General features: G+C 44.0%; 1 protein-coding gene across 4 annotated transcripts in view; it reads right to left on the bottom strand.

Annotated features, from left to right (window-relative positions):
- Nucleotides 1-2,725: 2,725 nt before the first annotated feature.
- The window catches only part of LOC115466454, an 89,182-nt gene continuing 69,644 nt past the window's right edge, over nt 2,726-22,263 (bottom strand). For 2 of the 4 annotated variants that reach the window (XM_030197677.1, XM_030197680.1), the window contains 8 exons: nt 18,109-18,183; nt 17,338-17,475; nt 10,021-10,101; nt 9,461-9,553; nt 8,570-8,662; nt 8,165-8,257; nt 6,449-6,696; nt 2,726-6,090 (listed from right to left, as the gene is read on the bottom strand). In XM_030197677.1, the coding sequence (XP_030053537.1) occupies nt 4,758-6,090; nt 6,449-6,696; nt 8,165-8,257; nt 8,570-8,662; nt 9,461-9,553; nt 10,021-10,101; nt 17,338-17,475; nt 18,109-18,183 (2,154 nt within the window). In that variant the 3' untranslated portion in view covers nt 2,726-4,757. The remainder of the gene's footprint in view (nt 6,091-6,448; nt 6,697-8,164; nt 8,258-8,569; nt 8,663-9,460; nt 9,554-10,020; nt 10,102-17,337; nt 17,476-18,108; nt 18,184-22,263) is intronic. The other 2 variants (XM_030197678.1, XM_030197679.1) reach the window with 2 other exon arrangements.

The raw sequence follows: 22,263 nt of genomic DNA, 5'->3' as shown, positions 1-22,263 counted from the left end.
TTCAATACATACACACAAACACTTAAGGCAGTCAACAGCAAGTCAAGCCCAATGAACATACATATACAACAAAAAACAATTAACATCTTACTCCCCATTGAACCTACCAGCTAACACTGTATCCCCCCCCACCCTTTTCACTGGGCCACATGGACATGTCATTCAATACTCCCCATTGAACCTACCAGTTAACACTGTATCCCCCCCACCCTTTTCACTGGGCCACATGGACATGCCATTCAATATTACTCCCCCAATTGTACAAATTACAGCATTGCAGACTCTCCTACTTGCTCAACCACTTAAAAAATGGACCCCAAGTTTTTCAAGCTCCAGTTTTACACAATTTTTATACATTTCCTACATCTGCTTCCCCACTAAACATTTGCCGGACAGGTGTCTCTTTTTCCAAGAAATAGGCATCAGCATTTTCACCACCACCACCTCCATACATACCTTGGTGAAAGTTTCCACATGAGATGATGGTCCAGCTTCCACCTTGTGGCGTAGCCAAGGGTGGGCTTGGGTGGGCCCAGGCCCACCCACTTTGGGTTCAGGCCCACCCAGTAGCAGCATACCTATGATGTGGCTGGCAGGGATCCCCAAGCCCCACCAGCCGAAAACTCCCAACAAGTGTCCCCTCCTGCATACCTTGTAAGTAGCAGATCTTCGCCTGCAGTGAGCAGTGACATATATACTGCTTGCACCGGCCCCACAGCCTTCCCTCTGATGTACTTCTGCCTAGGTGGAAACAGGAAGTGGCTTCAGAGGGAAGGGTGTGGGGCCAACATGAGCAGTGTGTATTAGTTGCTGCTGGTGAAAATCTGCTATTTAAAAGGTATACGGGAGAGGGGGGATGTTTGAGAGACTGAATGGCATGCAGGTGAGAAGAGATACCAAATCACCTGTGGGACGGGGCGAGGTTCTTCTGCCCACCCATCTTGGGCCCAGGCCCACCCAAAATTGGGTGGCTGGCTACGCCCCTGCCTTGTATATTTAAGCAGGAATGATTTCAGACCCTCAGCTTCCACCACGCCTCGCTTTCAAAGCAAAACAAAGGAGCAGAAGTAACCTACAACCTGTTTACTGGATAAAATGACCTGACATGGCTGTGTTCTGGCAGATTAAACCTGTGTCACAGTTCAGAAATAAAAGAGGTGACCTCTTTCTGAAATCTCACCACTACTGCACATCTTTACCAGATATAAAGCCCTCTCTTACCTGCACCTGTTGTACCACAGCCCATGTCCTCTGAGAAACTATTTATCAGTCCAGTCTAGGTTAAGATAAATTGTGAAGAAGATTTATAACCAGTTTTTTTTCAGCCCAGCACAGTATGGAGTACTGGCCATTCTCTCTTATCCCAAGAACTTGCCAGATCCCGTCCTCAGCCCTGGACATATTTTGACTTCTCGTTAGAGAGCAGAAACATTGCCTCATTATTCTAAACAGCTTATCCCTACTTCTGTTATGCTTTAAGTACATTTATTTGAAGGCGAAATTTCCCATTATTAGATCACACAGTGTATTTTATTTCATAATATAATGTTCTCAGACCTCCTGGCCTGAAACGGAGCCCTGTGCCTTATGCACTAAAAAAAAGGAGCAGCAGAACAAGTTCTGGGAGGAAAAAAAATCTCTCAACTGCCCATGCTGCACTGGGAGTGCCCCTCTATGCTTGCACTATGCCGCACTTATTCTATAAGTTTGTGGGGTGTGCAGCAAAGAGAATAGATAATGCTGCTTCAAAAATTCCAGCAAACAAAAACACTTGCCTCCCTACATAGTCGCATTGCTTCTGGCACTGCCTGGTGCTCCAGCAGCATCACCATAAGGTGTGTACCAGACCGCACTGCTCCCGGCACTGTCTTTGAAGTGCTTAGGAGAGAGTACAGCGCTCTTGGTAGAGCACCAACTCAGCACTGCGATAACCCATGGAGCCCACTGCGATAGTACCTTACTGCCAGTCTGGAGGGTAGATCCCTGCCTGCTAACAGCTGCTTCACCACAAGATAGGGGCAGGAAAAACAGGAGGAAATAAGCTCTGCTGAGACCCATCTGGAATGGGGAAGGCCCTGGTCTCCCCCAGTTGCATTTATTTCTTATAGGACCCCTAGATTCCCTGAGGCTGCAAAGCTCAACTTAAGGGAGACAAAGTACACTGGAGAACTAAGGGCTGCATGGTGCCTGTTAATAGAGACTCTGTCTCCATCTGCTGGCCAAGGAGCACAACATATACATTCTGGTCTGGTGAACAATAAAGCAGCAGCATTTCTCCTACAAGGCACTCTTACTGTACCACTGTCCTCAGGGCCCAACCAGCTAAGCTGGTTTTCAGAAAATCTGCAGTGAATGAACAGGGCAGATTTGCATACAAAGGAGGCAGTACATGCGACTTTCTATTATGCATATTCATTGCATGTAGTCTAAAAGACGACTGGGTGCATCCTGAGGACCAGACTAAGAACCATCAGGAAAGATAGTAGTGTTGTCTAATGCTGGTCAGGTAAGTCACCTTCCTCCCGCTGTTTCCTCCTCTCGTTTCCCTAAGCGAAGCCCCATATCAAATAACAGTGATCTACAGAAGAGGTGGCCTCTCACCATGAAGCAGGTCAGGGTCTTTCAGCAGCACATGCCCTATGGTTAATCTATATGGTGGCACTGCCTTTTAGCAGTATACTGGAACAGGAAACTTGATTCACATGAAGTAACCACATGTGCAATGTAAATAATAAGATTTAATTGAAAATAAATAAAATGAGACAAAATTCCCACCACTCTCTTCTGAGGGACGTTAATGGTGATGGAAATCAGCCAGTAACAAACAGTACAGGAGAATTAAACACTTGCATGTGAAATAACTTATTTAACATAAAAAAAAAAACGCTTTTAGATCATTAATCAACATACTGCAGGAACCAGAAATAACATTGTATGTCCTATCACGCCAATATCATCTTGTATTCCCTTCCTGCCAAAGCAGATCCTAACTACGCTGATTGGCAGTATGGAAAGGAATCAGTCTTGCCCTTTGAAACACTCACGGATGGCCGTTTCGACCTATTGATAATTCTCACCCAATTCTGGTCCTTGCCACAAAAACTGGTCCATCAGGATCTTTATTTATAAAAATTTCCATACCGTCTTCCCATTCCGATCATTCAAAGTGGTTTTACAATAAAATGTTAAATTACAAATATGAAAAACACACACAATGAATATTCATACAATAGGAGCTATGAATGCAATCTCTCTCATGTGCACTGACAGTGGACATCCTGAAAATCATACCAGGCTGTGGCCTTTAAGCATCAGCAGTACAATTATAGTGGAATCATGAGGATTGTAATGAATCCCTCATGCATGGATGCACATGAATTCTTACCTAGCACAGTTTTATCCAAATTCCTCTTTGCACAGATGGCTTTAATAGACACAGCTAAGGATACCTGGGTGCATTCCAGCCATATTGCCCCCTTGCTGAAAATAGAGTTTAATTTGAACTCACAGCTTTATCTAATATTTGTTTTTCCAATTTGCAGTCTGTCCAGTGCAACATTTCTCTGTATGTTATTACTCTTATTCCACCCACCCTCAACTCTTTCCATCCTTTTACTAATGCTTCCATATTGCAAACACAAGAAACATATTCAAAATTCCTGTGTTCAGTTGGTTAGTTTGGTGAAATGATCCTTTTAATGAGCCGAGCAAGCTCTGATGTAAACATGTCCCTATGGTTCACTCTAGGGCAGGGCTTCACTGCCATGCTGCTGTTTCTAACGACAGCACCAACCCTCCTCTTCAAGGAAAAGGCTGGTCAAAGACTCCCACCGAGGGTTAAATCTTCTTCAGTCAAGGGGAAATGAGAAATAGTTCAAAAGTGCACACTGAGTGTTAATATGTGGTGTGTTTCTCTTCCTTCATTTGCAGACTCAGGCGTGTCTTGTGGGGATCTTGGTGACATATTAAAGTGTGTTGCCATGGGGGGGGGGGGGGGGTTAATTCCTTACACTCCAACCCCCATTTCTACCATCTTACTCTACAGCTAGCTCAGCTCTTCTCTTCTCACTGTGGGTCAGATCCCTGGTGGTAGCCTAGCCATATCGCATCTCTCCTTCAACTGCCACAGGTTGTGTCTCTTACAGGCTGATTATGGGTGCTGCCATAGGCTTTTGCTTTATCTGGTGTCCTGGGAGCTGGGGGTCACCAGGGTGCCAAGTTTCTTACTTCCCAACTCTCCCACTGACTTCTACTTCTAATGCCTCCTGCTTTACCCATATACATTCTGTTCATGCCTACAGATAGATATATCTTCCCAAACAGGTGTTACTACATAAACGAAATGCACCTACAGAGTACACACCCTTTCTAGACAGTACCTGTTCTTCATTTTTATGGGAGACCTTGCTACAATGGATGAACAAAGGATCCATCCAACTGCTAGGCTCTTTGCTCGGAATGGCTAGAGTCTTGTCCTTTTTCTATGGCAAAATCACTTATCCCATGCTCCTTCCCACTACAAGACCTGTAAAATGCACAGGGTGCTTTTATTTGTAAGCAAGAAAATCCAGGTCCCTCTAACCCAGTCATTTCATAGCTCACAGTAGACCTCGATCTCTTTAGGAAAGGCACTCCATTGTTCCCACACAAACGTCTAATGGCTCCTCTGCATATCTGAGACAGCCCACAGATAGTGAAGATTAGAGAAGAGCTGGGAGACAACTCCATTATAACAAAGGGCTCTGCTTGCCATGTGGCTACTGCTCCTGTATGAGCTTGAGGTCAAAGATTGCCTCACCAGCCCATAGGCGGGTGGTGAAAAGATGCCGGCAGGGCAGGAGGCTGGAGGTGTAGATGGAGCAGCTGCATTTGCTCATGGTCCGGTTGATAAAGAAATCAGAAATGCTATCATTGAGAACAAAGCCTCTTGTGTGCTCTTTAATCTCATAGCTCCCCTGCCTAGTGAGACTGATTTCCTCCTGTATAAGTTTTAGGCTGGCTGCAGAGCAGACGGCTTGGTAGAGGGTAGAAATTTTTTCTTCATCCAGCATTGCCGTCAACATCTTGAGGGTCTGAAGGCGTAGCAGTCCACCAACATATGTGGCCAATGTTACAGATGGGTTGAGGATTGGTGCAAGCTTTTCTTGATGGAATCTTATGTGTTTGAAGAACCTGGATATTGTTGACTGGGACAGTCCCCAGCATGCCACCCATATCTCCTTGCGATAGTGCCAGTTCTCCAAAAAATACTGAAGAAAATCCACCAGTGAAACAGCTTCCAGCTCTCTGAGGTTGCGCTGGTAGACATCAGAGGAGTGGGCATTGGCTAGGTTATGGATGATGCTCCTCATTGTCTCCTGGACGGTGAGGTCTTCTTGGGCCACTCTGCTGTACAGAGTATCCAGGGCATAGGTTTGACTCATCACTACTGTCCTTTTTGGAAGAAGAGCTCGGATCAAATCCACTTCCTTGAAACTTGCATCAACAACAACACTCTGTATCTGGGGTTTGATGACATCAGGCACACACTGCAAAAGAGACACTACCATAAACCGAATAGGTGTCTCACTGTCTTTACGGGCTACAAAGTAGGCACACTCACAACCCGTGCTCTCCTCATCCTCGCAAAGCACTGTATACAGGTTAAAGTCCTCATTCACTGACATAGACCAGTGCAAGTACAGGACAGAAGGGAAACGCTGAAGCAAGCACCTCATTCGTGACGTCATCAGGAATATTCCATCTACTGCCACACTATCTGGACAGAAGATCAGTTTGACTTTGGCCCTGGAATCCATGGAGAACAAGGCTGTCAACTCCCTCAAGAGGTCCTGTAGTATTGGTTCTTCACCAGAACTGCGCTCTACCATCCTTTGAAGGTCCCGGGCCTCCAGAAACTGTTTGGAGATATTATTGGTCATCCCCAAAAGAAGATTTTGCTTGGATTTCAGCTTGAACTTCTGGAAATATCTGGTGACCTCCTCCTCACTGAGCTGGTGATTGTGTTCCAACTCAGCCTCTGTGATCAACAGACGGTCACCACAGGGACTGGCTCGAAGGATGATGTTGGAAGGGCAGGGTGGAGATTCCCTGGAAGGAAGAAGACATTAATGTTACTTAAATGGACCGGGCAACACTCATAAATGAGAGGGAACATTTGGATTTCATCATGGATCTGGTGCCTGATCTGTAGTAGACACTGATCTGTCAGAACTGAGCCTCATCCTCGGCCATCTGTATAAACTGCACTGTCAATATGTCTCTGTCCTGCCCTAAAGTGAGAAACCAACTTCCTGGCACACCTCCATGCTGTGCTGAAATCAGTAATTCAGCTTCCAGAGCCAGAAAAAACTTTGTAAGAACCATACTTGAGCCAGAATCTGAATCTGACCATGAACCTGTTACCCTTGTAGGATGCTTCCTGCCTGCTTTGAGGTCCAGGACGTACCAGGGGGATTTCCTTGGCGTACTTTGCATGGCGAAGGCATGTTTGCAAGCCAGGCGTACAAAGCCGTACTTCAGGGTAGCCACCAGCTCGGTGCCATGGGTCCGGAAGATCTTGACCTTGTCCAGTGGGGTGGAGCTCTTTATTTTATAGAGAGCCTTGTTTTCCTGACACCAAACATCAAAGAAAATGCGGAAATCCATCCAGCTGAAGAACTCCCGGCCCTTCAGGTCTGCAGACTTGTCTTTGAGCTGTGAAAAACCACAGGAAGAAATGTAAAAATGTGCACACCATGCTCACAATCTCCCTGATAATTTAACCGTATTTATACTCGACAATTAGTGCTGAATATCCAGGAATAGAGTGATCAGCGGACGATATCCTGGTATTAATGATAATCAGCACTGGTACCTGGATAACTATCGGGTAAGTCAGGACAGCTATTTTGCTATCCTAATTTACCTGGATTAGTTCTGTCTCTGCCTTGGCTCCACCCCTAGTACTACTTGGATTAAACCACCGCAAATCCAGTTATCACAGATAAGTAACACTCACCAGGGCCATAAGTGCCGCTGAATTATTAAGAGTCTGATCTCTCTTCCACATTCACCCTCTACCTCCAAAGGCCTTTATGTGACTTTCCACTACTGTAATTTCTCTCTACATATAAAGGCATCATGTACGTTCCTCAGAATTATCATTACTGCTGCACAAGGGATCAATGTGGTATCCAAAGTTCATGCAGCAGGTTTTATTTGTTTGTGCAGTGAAGAGACTCATAACCTCCACCCACTTAGCTTTAGAGAGACATGCTGTAATATATTACTGTCCTATCTATACAAACTTTTACGTTTCACCCGATTTGCACGAATGTACTGTCCATAATCTTGGCTCCAAAAAGAATCTACAAGACAGATCAAGGAAAGAAGAGCTGCCCATTGTACAAACAGTGGCAGAGGCTGACCTGTACTTGCACTGTGAATCAATCCCTTTTGGCTGGTGCTGTACATGGAGCTGGGGATTGGAAAGCAATATCCATGCCGATTCTGTTTTAATGGCTTTAAATAATTTTGTCTCATCTGCAAAGTTGAGCACCACGTGTCACTCCTATCTTTGGATCATGTATGACTATAAGAAACAGCATAGGTCCCAGTACAAACGGTTGGGACACTCCACTAGTGACCCTTTCCATGTGGATAACCGACAACTCATTAAGAGCCTTTATCAAATGCCTTCTGAAAATCCTCACACACCATATCAACTGGCTAACCTTCATTCACATGTTTGTTTATACCTTCAAAATATCTAATAAATTGGTAGGGCAAGACTTGTCTTTGCTGAACCCATTCCCATTAAGCTGTGTCTAGCTAGACAATCTGTAATTGGCAGAACTGTGGGAGGTGGGGGAGGGATCTAAATACTAGAACAGCAGGGGGTCCTGCAGGTCAGGAATGAGGTGTATTAGCAGAACTCTGCAAGGGTCTCAGTACTGAAATAGGAAGAGGGACAGGAGGTAAGGTGTAGTGGAAAAGCTGTGTGTCTGTTTAGGGAGATTTTTCTGTAGCAGAATAGCAGACGGGTGCTGCAGGGCAGGAATGAGGTGCTGGCAGAACTGTGTGCTGGAGAGGGAGGTGTCTCTATAATGGAATAGCAGGGAGTGCTGCAGGGCAGGAGTGAGGTAACACTCAGCTCACAGTGTTAAAAATAGAGAGACTTTACCTGGTGGCCAAATTCAGTTGATTTCACTGAAGGAGAAGATATGGATGGAGGACAAGTGTCTATGTTTATTATGTTTCCATCAGAGCAACTCCCCTGCATATGAAACAAGCATGAGAACAGATGGGTAAGGGACAGAACCAATAAATCCATGACCTGCCATTGGGAATCTGCCTATGGGACCTGGGCCTAATTTCAGACCACTTTTCAAATAGAGCGAGGCCACAGACTCCTACAGAAATACACCTAGTGCTACAGAAGGAATGTGCACATCGGATGTGCCAGGGAGAGAGGCACTTCCTCTCTCAGCATAGGCAAGCATCTCCTTCAATTCCTGAAATCCAGGCTGGAAGTAGGTGTGAGGCGCCCCACTATATGTACACTGCAGTGTGACCAGGACCAGCTTACCTCTGATTTCAGGTCTGTGTCAATGGATGTATCCATAATTGCTGTGGAGGCATTCTCGACTGAACTCGTAACACCCTTGGACTCATTCACTGCCTGCAAATCACAAGCCAAGTATAAAAATGTGGGGTGGATACACACATACCAGTCAGAGAACTCACCAAATAAAATGTCTGTTTGTCAGTTCTAAAGAGACAAATGCATAGATTCTCTGGGCCAGAACCTGAAACCAGTCACCTCTAGGACTGCAGGGCGGCATGGGAATACAGAGGCTGTCACTTCTAGGACCAAAAAGCACAGGAGAGAGGAGCAGGGATCCAGGCTGGTTTACTTGGTTATATAATGCTGTCTGTTTCATGGATCCATCAGATTTCAAGGGCATCCACATTGTTAGCTCCAGAGGTTGGAGTAAGGTGACAAGAAAAAAGGAAGAGAGATGAGATGTTGGACACCTTGTGTGTGTGTGTGTGTGTGTGTTGGGGGGGGGGGGCAGGGGGAGGAGATGCTGAACATCTGGGTGGAGGGGGAAAGAAAGGGAAGAGGAGAGGGGGAGATACTGGAGGATTAAGGAAGGGACAGGAAGATGCTGGATTATAGTGTGTGTATAGGGCCTTCAGCTGCCCCAGAGTGGGGGGTGGGGGGGGGGGGGGCAGTGCATGGCTGAAGGTTCACCTGAGGTGTCAGATACCCTTAGGCTGACCTTGTACAGAATCATGAGTACAGGAAGGTGATGTAACACTCTCTTAATTGTGGCCCCCATATTACTCCCTGGTTTATCAATTAATAATCAGTAAAATTAAGTGGCACAATATTAATTCACTAAATCAGATTCAAAGCCAGCAACAGAAAAGAAGAAAACATCCAACAGATGACTTCAGACGAGATGGATTTTACCTCACATGTAATAGACTCTGGAAAGTTCTCAGTAGTTGCTGCTAAACAGGGCACATCAGCTTCGCCGGCAACAGGTACAGCCAGTTCCACATCCTAGAGAGGACAGAGGAGGAAATATCTAAGATATGTGTGCTGGAAATAGAAATTTTCTGCCTCAGGGGCACTGCTTTTTTGTGAACTTGAAGCTGAGGGAATCAGAAACCCAAGCATGGGTGATTTCTTACCCAAAAAAGCTGGACATGGCAGTCCTGTTTTTTTTTTTCCTGATCTCTCATTAAACTTTGATGCTGTTAACTCTACATTTATCAGCCCTGAAATGGAGACTACAGGTTTGCACCATACTCCAGGGGGGAGCTCAGTAGGCTCCAGAGACTGCTGCGGCCCATATTTCACATATGGTACTAAGACCGTTCCACTACCTGAAGAGGGATTAGTACTCAGGAAAGCTCACATCTATATATGGTCATAGTTTTAGATGGGCAAAATCTGCTATTATTTATTTTTGAAATTAACCCAGGGCCCTCAAACGTATGCGAGTTTCTTTTTATGAAAAGATTTACCTCCTCTTTGATCCCGTCCTCTGTGGAAGCTGAAGGAGCGACTTCATAATGAGTGTCGACAGCAAAGGCCTCTTCTAGATCCTAGGTAAGAGAAAGAAACCTCAATTACAGACTCTGCCTCACAACTGAACAGGATCTCCTGCCTGTGCTCTCCCAGAATGAGAGTACTGGTCTTCCGTTTGTTCACAGACCAGGTAGGGCACACTTAGCCACAGTGCAAGTCTTCCTGCACCACAGAACAGTGTAAGCTACAAAAGTGAACACATGAATTTTAACTATTGAACCTAATCCATCTCAGCCAAATATCATAGAAGCTAAATGCAGCCACAAAGAAGTGGAACGGGTAGATACGAATCACTTGATTACTCTTTCCAACAATACAAGAACCGGAGCCACGCAATGAAACTAGTTTCTTAGTGCTTTCTAAACCGCTCAGACTGACTATGCAGGGCAGAGTGGTGTACATACTACAAAACATATAAGAAAAAGAGCTCCACTGTTTGACAGGAAAGTAGATTCACTCATGTAGAGGGACAAAGAGGTAGAGAAAGGGAACTGGGGGAGGGAAATTTAAAAAAAAATCATTTAAAAGAATGGAAAAACAAAAGGAAAGAGACGAAACAAATCAGAGAAGATATTTCTTCACTCAATGAGTAATTAAATTCTGGAACTTGTTGCCAGAGAATGTGGTAAAAGTGGTTAGCTTAGCAAGTCCATAAAGGATAATCCATAGCTTATTCCTGGGATAAGCAGCATAAAATCTGTTTTATCCTTTTTGGATCTTGCCAGGTACTTATGACCTGGATTGGCCACTGTTGGAAACAGCATACTGGACTTGATTGACCTTCCACCTGTCCTAGTATGACAATGCTTATGTACTTATGTAGATCTCCGGTATATACATGGACATGAGAGAGGACTTCTGCATCTAAAAACCCTGAGCATGATCAGATAAAGAGCAATCCAGACAGGTAAATTTGACAGTTTCTCAGAGAGATCTGGGGGATGAGGAGTGTGAAGGGAGGACAGATATGGGATTTACTTCCTGCTTGACGATGACAAGAAAAAAGGAAGAGAGAGGAGATATAAGATTGTAAGCTCTTTGAGCAGGGACTGTCTTTCTTCTATGTTTGTGCAGCGCTGCGTACGCCTTGTAGCGCTATAGAAATACTAAATAGTAGTAGTAGTAGTAGTAGTAGATAGGAAGAGGAAGGATGTTGTCAGCTGGATTCACCTCCCCAACAGGCATCTCCACGTTCTGCAAGAGGAAGGAAGGAACAAAAGATAAGACTACTACTATTTATCATTTCTATAGCACTACTAGACGTACGCGGTGCTGTCGACTGAACATGTAAGAGAAAGTCCCTGCTCAACACAAATAAGGGAATTACTTAAGGTGGGAATGATAAAACAGACATGGGTACTGAACAAGTGAATAGCAGTTAGGAGTTAAAAGCAACCTGAAAAACGTGGGCTTTTAGCCTAGATTTGAAGACGGCCAGAACTGGAGCTTGACATACTGATTCAGGAAGCCTATTCCAGGTGTATGTTGCAGCAAGATAAAAGGAACAGAGTCTGGAGTTGTCAGTGGAGAAGGGTACAGATAAGAGAGATTTACCTGATAAATGAAGTTCCCGGGGAGGAGTGTAGGGACAGAAGAGTGGAGAGGTACTGAGGAGCTGCAGAGTGAAGGAACTTGTAAATCAATAAGAGGAGTTTGAATTGTATGCAGAAACAGATAGGAAGCCAATGAAGTGACTTGAGGAGAGGGCTAATATGAGCTTAGTGACACTGGTAGAATATAAGTAATGCAGCAGAATTTTTAACACATCGAAGGGGAGAGAGATGGCTAAGTGGGAGACCTGTGAGAAGCAAGTTGCAGTAGTCTAAGGGAGAGGTGATAAGAGTGTGGATGAGGGTTCTGGTAGTGTGCTCAGAAAGGAAAGGGTGAATTTTGGTGATATTATAGAGAAAGGAATGACAGGTTTTAGCAGTCTGTTGGATATATGCAGATAGAGAGAGGAGTCAAAGATGACCCCCAAGGTTACGAGCTGATGAGAGTGTTATCTATAGAGCATTGGGGAAGAGGAGAGGTGGGTTTAGGGGGAAAGATAAGAAGCTCAGTCTTGGCCATGTTTAGTTTCAGATGGTGGTGAGACATCCAGGCAGGCTTAGACTAGGGCCTGGATTCCTGCTGAAATTTCTGGTGTGGAGAGGTAGATCTGGAAGTCATTAGCATAAAGGCAATACTGAAAACTATGGGAGGAGATCAGAACAGCAAGGGAAAAAGTACAGATGGAGAAGATAAGAGGTACCAAGACAGAGCCCAGAGGTACACCAACTAATAGTAGGATAGAAGTGGAGGAGGATCCACCAGAGCATACACTAAAAGTGCGATGGGAGAGATAACAGAGCTCTGAAATCCAAGTGAAGACAGCGTATCAAGGAATAGGTGGTGATTAACAGTGTCAAAAACAGCAGAGAGATTAAGAAGGATGAGGATAGGATAGAGATCTTTGGATCTGGCCAGGAACAAGTCATTGGAGACTTTTTCAGTTGAATGTAGAGGGTAAAAGCCACACTGAAGTGGATCAAGAATAGCTTGAGATGAAAGAAAGTCAAGACAATGGTAGTGAACAGCATTTTCAAGTATCTTGGATATGAAAGGGAGGGAGATACCCTTTCCTATCCAATAGAGTGGATACCCTGGAGGGAGTAGAAACGATGAGAAGGGATCTCCGAATGTTAGAAGAATGGTCGAGGGTCTGGCAGTTTTGGAGGGCTGACAAGGGCGGGTCCACTGTGGTTATGGACACAAACAAGTATGTATCTGAGGGTTTGAGACAACTTTTACAAGAGGAATATTATGATCAGATAGATCATGATCCTACGGACGAGATAAAAAATCTTGTTAAGGACTATGTTGATAAAGCAGTCATAGATGGTAGTTTGACTATTAAAGAACAAAGATATTTATGCCATCCTAACCTCATAATACCATATATTTACTTTGTTCCAAAAGTCCACGGGGAACCCCCTTGGACGCCCTATTGTATGTACTCGGGACTCAGTTTTGGAGCCCCTCTCCAAATTTATCGACACTCTGCTTTGGCCGTTCGTTAGGCAAAATCATATATTCGTGATTCTACTGACTTTATACAGATATTGGATCAGGTTAAAATGGTAGAGAGTGATTAGGGAGATTTTTTTATGGTGGGCCTAGATGTTGTAGCCCTTTACACTAACTTACCTCAGGACATACAGGTGGCTTGTGAATATTTGGATCAAACTTCTATTTCAAAATTAAAAGCTTTGACCCTGAGGCAGTTGTTAACTTGGGTCATATGTAATAACTATTTTGAGTTTCAGAATAAGTTTTATGTCCAGAAATGTGGAGTAGCCGTGGGGGCTACTGTTGCGTCCTCATTGGCTTGTTTATACATGATGGACTTTGAAGTCAAACATGTATATACCTCCTCCTACTACAACAAGGTTGTGCTGTGGAGGAGGTATATAGATGATGTGATTTTGTTTTGGCAGGGATCGGAAAATGAATTACTTACATTTATAGCCACCCTCAATGCAGCCGATCCACATGAAAAATTCACCTCGCGTACATCTAGAAGTGAGATTGAATTTTTGGACATCAAAATTAGTAGAGCACAGACCGGGGTAATGTCGACCACAATTTTTAGGAAACCTACCAACAGGAACACCTTGTTACACTATACTAGCCATCACCATCGGGCATTGAGGAAGGGTGTTCCTGTCGGCCAATTTTTAAGATTGAGACGGCTGTGCTCTTCTTTGGATGAATTCAAAATGCAAGCTAAAGACATGATGGACAGGTTTAGGCAACGAAGGCATTCGATGCAGATTCTTAAAAGGGCATATAAAAGAGCAAGATATGCCCATAGATCCTAGTTATTGTCCCCTAAACAAACATCTACGGCCAGACCTTTAGCATGCGTGCTTCTGTTTTCCCACCAGGCACCAAAAATTGGGCAAGTAATACATAAACACTGGCATGTGTTGACAGTGCATTCGGAGTTTAAAGAGCAACCCAAGGTGGCATATCGCCGTAAAGCAAATTTGGAAGAATTATTAAGGCCAACACTCCCCATACGGTAGGTGTTTATATTGTAAATATGCCGTTACTACAAATTCCATCATGATCCCAGGATCCAGCAGGCACTTTTATTTACAATCTGACACTACTCGCAATAGTGAGAGAGTTATATATTGTATCATATGCCCGTGTTTGAAGTACTATATTGACCATACCAAAAGGAAACTAAAAAACAGGCTGGTGGAACATATTAGTTATTTGAGAACCCCCCCAAAAAAGAAGCTCCGTTGGTTTCCCATTGGATGAGTCGTAATCACAATATAGAAGATCTTAGATGTTTGGCATTGATACAAATCTCAGCTCCGTCATGGGGAAGGGATGTTACCACCCAATTATTTTAGAACTGTATATTTTTCAATGGAATACCATTGCCCCTTGGAGCTTGAATCTTGAAGTTGATTGGCTGTAATGCCTCATGACTTCAATACAGGGGCGGGGCATTCATGGCTATTTAAATCGTGCTCAGTAGAGCATGTCACAACGTTCTGATGCAACATCTGGTAACCCAGTCTTGGAAAGCAGTCTTGATGGTAAGCAGCTAATGATAAATGTAAAAGTGATTAATATTGTAAAAAAGTAAATTTATAAAATATGGAAGTGCCCAGGTCAGAGATGGGTGTATGTTTATTCACAGATTGCGTGATTTGGTTCTCATGATGAAGGATATGCCGAAATGCGGTCTCGCATTGAGGACCATGATGAGCTAAGAAAAAGGTGTTGAATGGACTTTAATGGTTCCTCCAGTAGCCTTCGCCTCGCCCGAAGTTGCGGTTTGGTTAACGAGCACCCATTCAACTGGTGAAAGGAATGTAAAAGTACTTTTACTCAATATTTCATTACACCGTTTGCTATATTTGAAGTATCATGGATATTGTTATACAGAGGATATGGATAACAGTGTGTTTTGAGACACAGTTAATAGAGCCTCGGTTGGCTCTAAATTGATCCAAGTGATTATATCTGATTGGATTCTGGACTCTGGACATATTGACAATCCGTAGTACAGCTGGACTATTGCAAATGGTGTGATTGAATGAGTGTATATTGAAATAGTGAGTGATTGTGAGCAACTGTTGGGCTAGTGTGAAAGGAGTTCGGGGGTAACATTTTGGGGTGGTAAGACTAAATGAGCATATGTATTTATAATAAATAAAGTTTAAAAGAATTACATATTTGTAAGGAGTACTTTAATGATTTGTACTTTGGTAATGCCTGTACTCCAGTTATAGGTTTCCCCCCCCCCCCCTGTGGTAGTATAATAGTTAAAATTTAATGCCAAGATGCACTTGGGGTGCGGAAACCCAAAAGAGAGATACCGGATAGGAGGGGAGAGATTAGTAAGCTCGACTCAGGAGAGAGACCATGGGGTGTTGGTGTCTGAGGATCTGAAGGTGAAGCAACAATGCGACAAGGTGACGGCCATGACCAGAAGGATGCTAGGCTGCGTAGAGAGGGGCACAACCAGCAGAAAAAAAGGAGGTGTTGATGAGGCCCCACTTGGAGTATTGTGTTTAGTTTTGGAGGCCGTATCTTGCTAAAGATGTAAAAAGACTGGAAGCAGTGCAAAGAAAAGCTATAAAAATGGTATGGGATTTGCGTTGCAAACCATACAAGGAGAGACTTGCTGACCTGAACATGTATACCTTGGAGAAAAGGAGAAACAGGGGTGATATGATACAGACGTTCAAATATTTGAAAGGTATTAATCCACAAACTAACCTTTTCCGGAGAAGGGAAAGCGGTAGAACTAGAGGACATGAATTGAGGTTGAAGGGGGGCAGACTCAGAACTAATGTCAGGAAGTATTTTTTCACGGAGAGGGTGATGGATATGTGGAATGCTCTCCCGCGGGAGGTGGTGGAGATGAAAACGGTAATGGAATTCAAACATGCGTGGGATAAACACAAAGGAATCCTGTTTAGAAGGAATGCTTCCGTGGAATCTTAGCGGAGATTGGGTGGCGACACCGGTAACTGGAAACAAAACGGGAGCTGGGCAGACTTCTACGGTCTACACCCTGATCGTGACTGAATAGACAGGGATGGGCTGGAGTGTAAATTTTAAGGGGCTTTGATGTTAGCTTCAGAACTTAGTACAAGAACAGAACTGGGCAGACTTCTATGGTCTGTGCCCTGAGAAAGGCAAGGACAAATCAAACTCGGGTATAAAGTATCACATACCATGTAAAATAGGTTTATCTTGTTGGGCAGACTGGATGAACCATACAGGTCTTCATCTGCCGTCATTTACTATGTTACTATGAGATGGGGGTTATAGCTGGAAGAGCAGGTAGGGTCCAATGAAGGTTTTTTGAGGAGTGGTATAACTACGGCATGTTTGAAGGCATCAGAAACAACTGCAGTGGAAAAGATTGATCCTATTCCCGTCCATCTACTCAGAGGATATGACAGATAGAAGGGATGACAGTAGGAGAGATAGTTTCGTTTGTCCTAATTAGATTGTAAGCTCTGTCGAGCAGGGACTGGCTCTTCATGTTCAAGCATACAGCGCTGCGTACGTCTAATAGCGCTATAGAAATGATAAGCAGTAGTAGTAGTAGTAATATATCCTCAGAGGAACAAATCCCAGACTGACAGTGCATGACCAACAGGAAACTGGTCTAAAGCAAAAGTGAGCATTTATGAAGGAAACATCCTGCTGCAGTAGGAACAGGATCTCTGTAAGAAATGACTGATCTATGTAAGGTGCATGGGACTGAGTGTGGGCAAGGGGAGGTGGTATTGGATCACGCAGAGAGGAGTCTTCAGTTGTATTTATCAGACAGGAGGGTATTGGAAATCCCTGGAGAGGGAACAAAAAGAGGTGATAAGACAGGGGCTGAGAAGGGGCACTGCATGGAACATGAAGCACTGTAGGAAATATTGGACCCTCATAAGGTTGTAATACTTGGGGGGGGGGGGGGGGGGGGGGTAATGCAGGAAGTGTGGGGCACTCACATACTAGTTTAAGTACTGGGGAGAGGGACTGGAAGGAGAGTGGCTCCTCACATACAGCTGTAGTACTAGGGTCCTGCAGGGAGTATCACACACCACTTTAGCACTGGGGAAGGCACTAGAAGGAGTGTGGCCCTCTACATTCAGGTTCAGTTGTAGTATTGGTGGGGGTACTGCAGGGAGCACGGAAGCCTCCTGTATAGATGTGGCACTGTGGGATTCCTGACTGTCCACCTCATTATCAGCAGCAGGCCAGCTCTGGATGAGAGCCTTTTCCAGTTCCTCTTCTTTGAGCCAACCCTCAAATGGTTCTGTCAAAGCTGAAGGACAGATTTCATATTCTGTGTTCACTGTGATAGGCTGTTCCATGCCCTGAAAGAGAAAACAGGCAGAGAGAAAGAAAGAAAGAAAGGAAACTTATCCCAAACTCTGCTTTACAGCTGAAACACAATCTCTCCTCAGAGTCCCAGCACTAGAAAATGAGGGTTTATTTACATACCAGACAGTATGGCCAGTGGCAGTGAACTTTTTCAGTTTGTACATACACTGCTGCCTCTGCCCCCAAAACCCACATAACTACTACTTATCATTTCTATAGCGCTACCAGACGTACGCAGGTACAACACAGGCTGCAGCAGTGCAGACAACCCCACTCAGAACAGGCACAGCACAGGCAGACCAGTGTGAGCTTCATGCATGCATATACCCAGCTGCACCTCAAGACAGGCATGGCACCAGCAGGCCAATGCAAGCTTCTCATGCACCCATAGTACTACTGCAGGACAAGCACAGTACAGGCAGCACAAGCTTTCTTTACTCAGACCCTATTTCCACTATGAATCATGATCCAATCTCAGTCAGCAGTCACATGAAAGCCAAACACAAAGCAAAGGACTTTTCCGAAAGGACCCTCCACATACAGAAGCCAGAATAAGATCAAAGACAGCATCCCAGAGAGATTCTGGGGATGAGGCGTGTGAGGGGAGGACAGATGTTGGGATTTACCTCCTGCTTGATGGAGGCAGAAGCAGGAAGGATGTTGTCAGCTGGATTCATCTCCTTGTCAGGCATCTCTGTTTTCTGTAAACAGAAGGAAGGAACCAAAGATGAGAGACCTGCAAACTTAGGACTGACACAGAGCATGACCAACAGAAAATTGATGTAAAGCACAAGTAAGTATTTATGAACTAAACATTCCACCATAGCAGAGCTGGGAAGTAGGTGCTTGCTACTGTGGGTATATGGAAAAAGTTGATAAAAATCCCGTCTCCAAGCTCTTCAGACATTACACAGAAATCCCACCACTTTTAGTGGGAAATTCTGCTCATACTTAACATTACCACACTGAGATTGTGTGCATATATTCATACCTATGTGTCTTAAGTCCAACCGCCACCCCCCCATCAGGAACACCTTTGCTTGTTGTGGGTAGATGTGAAATGGTATCATACACTGCATAAACCATTTCTATGCTTAAACCTGTTAGGCTCCTAAATTCTCCCTGGACAAGCAAGATGTGCCAGCTCTATATGCGATGATGGACATTTTCTGAGCATGTGTGAAAACTCCCACCTTTGTGCTTTTACTGTAGCTCCCTCAGTCAGTTCAGAGCCTGCAACAGCTTCAGCCAAAGAGGGAATGGCATGTGGGTTCGTCTGGATGACTTATACTGTCCATGGAGAACTCCCAGTTACAGGTAAGTAACCTCTGTTTTTTTGTGATTTTATGGTATGTGTAATGATGATTATGAATTTAAGTTGTTCTCCGCTCAAAATGGTAGATGTGCGGACTTGAAATCTTTATTTATTTTATTTATTTAAAAGACGAGCAGAATGTCTCCGCCACACGAGTGATTCCAAAGCTTAGGGGTGCAACAGATCTCAATAGTTATAAAGAGGCATTAACTGCGTTGCAACCCATGTGTGCTGGGGTAGGATGAAGCTGTTGGCATTTATAGATTCCTAAAAATAGGATAGGTTGCCATTGGTGAGTAAAATTATTTTATTGTTGATACATAAGGCTTTGAAAAAAAGATTCAAATTTTTATCTGACTACAATTTTGAAAATGTATCATCCTAATAAGGTACTAAGGTCGGAGGGTACGTGCCTCTCTATCCCAGCGCTGAGGAAAGTTCACTTTGAAGAGACCAGGCAATGTACATTTTCACTGGCAGGTCCAATGTTGTGGAACAAACTACCAGTACAAATTAGGACAATGAATGATATTGCACAACTTAAAAAATTGTTAAGACCTAGGTGATATTCTATGACATATGCCCATACCTCCTAAGGTAGTTCAGTGAATATGTCAGGACTTATATCTCATTGTCCATTAAGAATATTTACCACAGATAACTAACTTGGCGTTCTCCATGGAGAAGTAGGCTACTCTCTAGTCTACTATCAAGACAGACATGGGGAAAGTCACTGCTTGTCCCTGGGAACAGTAGCATGAACCCTGCTACTATTTGAGATTCTGTCAGGTATTTATGACCTGAATTGGCCACTGCTGAAAGCAGGATACTGGGCTAGATGGACCACTGGTCTGACCCATGGCTATTCTTGTTCTTAGCTACAGACTGCCTTGAATATAAAAAGAAGGAAATGTTCTTAAGAAAGATGTTACAACAGGCAGATACCAACGTACTTTTGGTGGCAAACAGCCTTTTCTATTTTTTTCTGGAGAAGCGGCCTGGAAATGAAAAATGGCCTGGGAGGATAGAGTTAGCTTCTAATCCCTAAAGAGATTCTGGAGGACTGCCTGACCAAACCTACTGTCGCATCAGGAGTCTTCTGCAAAGTAAGCTGTGAAATGTATGGAGAGAGGTCCATGTCACAGCTCTGCAAATCTTCTCCATGGAGGCTGATCTCAAGTGGGCTGCTAACACTGCCACAGCTCAGACATTATGAGCTGGGATAGGACCTTCAAGATTCAAGCCTACCTGGACATTAGAGAAGGAAATACAATCTGCTAGCCAATATGGAATTCAAACATGCGTGGGATAAACACAAAGGAATCCTGTTTAGAAGGAATGGATCTGCGGAGATTAGGTGGCGATGCCGGTAATTGGAAAGCAAAACCAGTGCTGGGCAGACTTCTACGGTTTACGCCCTTCTACGGTTTACGCCCTGATCGTGACTGAATAGATAGGGATGGGCTGGAGTGTAAATTTTAAGGGGCTTCGACGTTAGTCAGAACTTTTAGTACAAGAACAGTGCTGGGCAGACTTCTATAGTCTGCGCCCTGAGAATGGCAAGGACAAATCTCATAATGCTTTCTTGTTATATTACTATCCTGTTCTAACTTTATCATGTAACCCAAAATCCTTCTGTATTATCAAATGTTTATTCTCTTCTTATTTCCACTATTCATAATGTATTGTAAGCCACATTGAGCCTGCAAAGAGGTGGGAAAATGTGGGATACAAATGCAATAAATAAATAAACAAATAAACAAATAAATAAATAAATCAAACTCTGGCATAAAGTACTTCCAGCTTTATTGGAAAAGAAACAAAAAGCTGGCTGGATTTCTATGCGCTTTAGTCTGCCCCAGATAGAAGGGCTGATGCTCGTCAGCAATGCAAAGCATGCAAGATGTTTTCATCTTTTATAGGAATAGGGTAAATGTTGGCAAGATAACCAATTAAGGTGGAATCTGATGCTACCTTAGGAAAGAACTTCATTCGGCACAGGGTGGATCAGTCACTAGAGCCTTGGAGCTCACTAGCTCTGCAAGGGGAAGTTACTGCCAACAAAAAAATCAAAACCTTCCAGATCAGGTATTTCAGATATCAGACAACAAACCTATTGCATTTAAATTTGTAGGACCCTCTAGTGGAATCCCGTGGAAGCCAGAATGACCTGTGGTACACTGTCAGGTAGATTCAATGGAGCCAAGGACACCCTCTCAACATGTAAGCTTTGATTTGAGTTAGAGAATTCCCCAGCTTGATATATTTTATGCAAATTTCCAGAGGAAGAGGGACCACACCTGTCTTGGCCAGTATGATGCTACAGGAATCATGGTCTGAATTTCAGGAGAGTTATTCATTATGAAAGCTCTGGAGGATAAGCATACAGAAGACTCACTCTAAGAGGAAAGCATCTAAAGTTAGTTTGCTGTGTGTCCCTTATCCTGGAGCAAAACTGGGGTAAAGTCTATCACTGGTGTACCTCACTGTTAAAAGATCATATGAGCCACTCTCGCCAGGGTCAACTCATGTGATTTTAGTACATGACTCAGTCTGCCAGGTCATTGTTCTTGCTTGTCAGATACGTGATCCTGAAAGTCATCCTATAAGAGATAGCCCACTTCCATATTCTAACAGTTTCTCAACACAGGAGGTAGGATCCTCTTCTTCCCTGCTTGTAGAATTAGAAAAGGTACAGCGAAGGGCGACGAAAATGATAGTGGGGATGGGACGACTTTCCTACGAAGAGAGGCTGAGAAGGCTAGGGCTTTTCAGCTTGGAGAAGAGACGGCTGAGGGGAGATATGATAGAAGTGTATAAAATAATGAGTGGAATGGATCGGGTGGATGTGAAGCGACTGTTCACGCTATCCAAAAATACTAGGACTAGAGGGCATGAGTTGAAGCTACAGTGTGGTAAATTTAAAACGAATCGGAGAAAATTTTTCTTCACCCAACGTGTAATTAGACTCTGGAATTCGTTGCCGGAGAACGTGGTACGGGCGGTTAGCTTGACGGAGTTTAAAAAGGGGTTAGATAGATTCCTAAAGGACAAGTCCATAGACCGCTATTAAATGGACTTGGAAAAATTCCGCATTTTTAGGTATAACTTGTCTGGAATGTTTTTACGTTTGGGGAGCGTGCCAGGTGCCCTTGACCTGGATTGGCCACTGTCGGTGACAGGATGCTGGGCTAGATGGACCTTTGGTCTTTCCCAGTATGGCACTACTTATGTACTTATGTACTTATGATTACAGCCTTTAGACACTGCAAACTCCATCAACTCCAGGAAATTTATCTGATGAATTTGTTTCTGGAGAGACCATAATCCCCGAGTGTGATGCCATCTACATCGGCTCCCATACCAGTTTAGACACACCTGTGGTGATAAACATTTGTACTGGATGAATTTGCCAGATTATGCTGATCCATCCACCTAGACAGAGACACACAGAAGAATGGTGACA

Source organism: Microcaecilia unicolor, chromosome 3, assembly GCF_901765095.1.
Source record: "Microcaecilia unicolor chromosome 3, aMicUni1.1, whole genome shotgun sequence".
Classification (NCBI taxonomy): domain Eukaryota; kingdom Metazoa; phylum Chordata; class Amphibia; order Gymnophiona; family Siphonopidae; genus Microcaecilia; species Microcaecilia unicolor.
The sequence above is the reverse complement of the archived record's forward strand: the minus strand, read 5'-3'. Positions and strand labels throughout refer to the sequence as shown.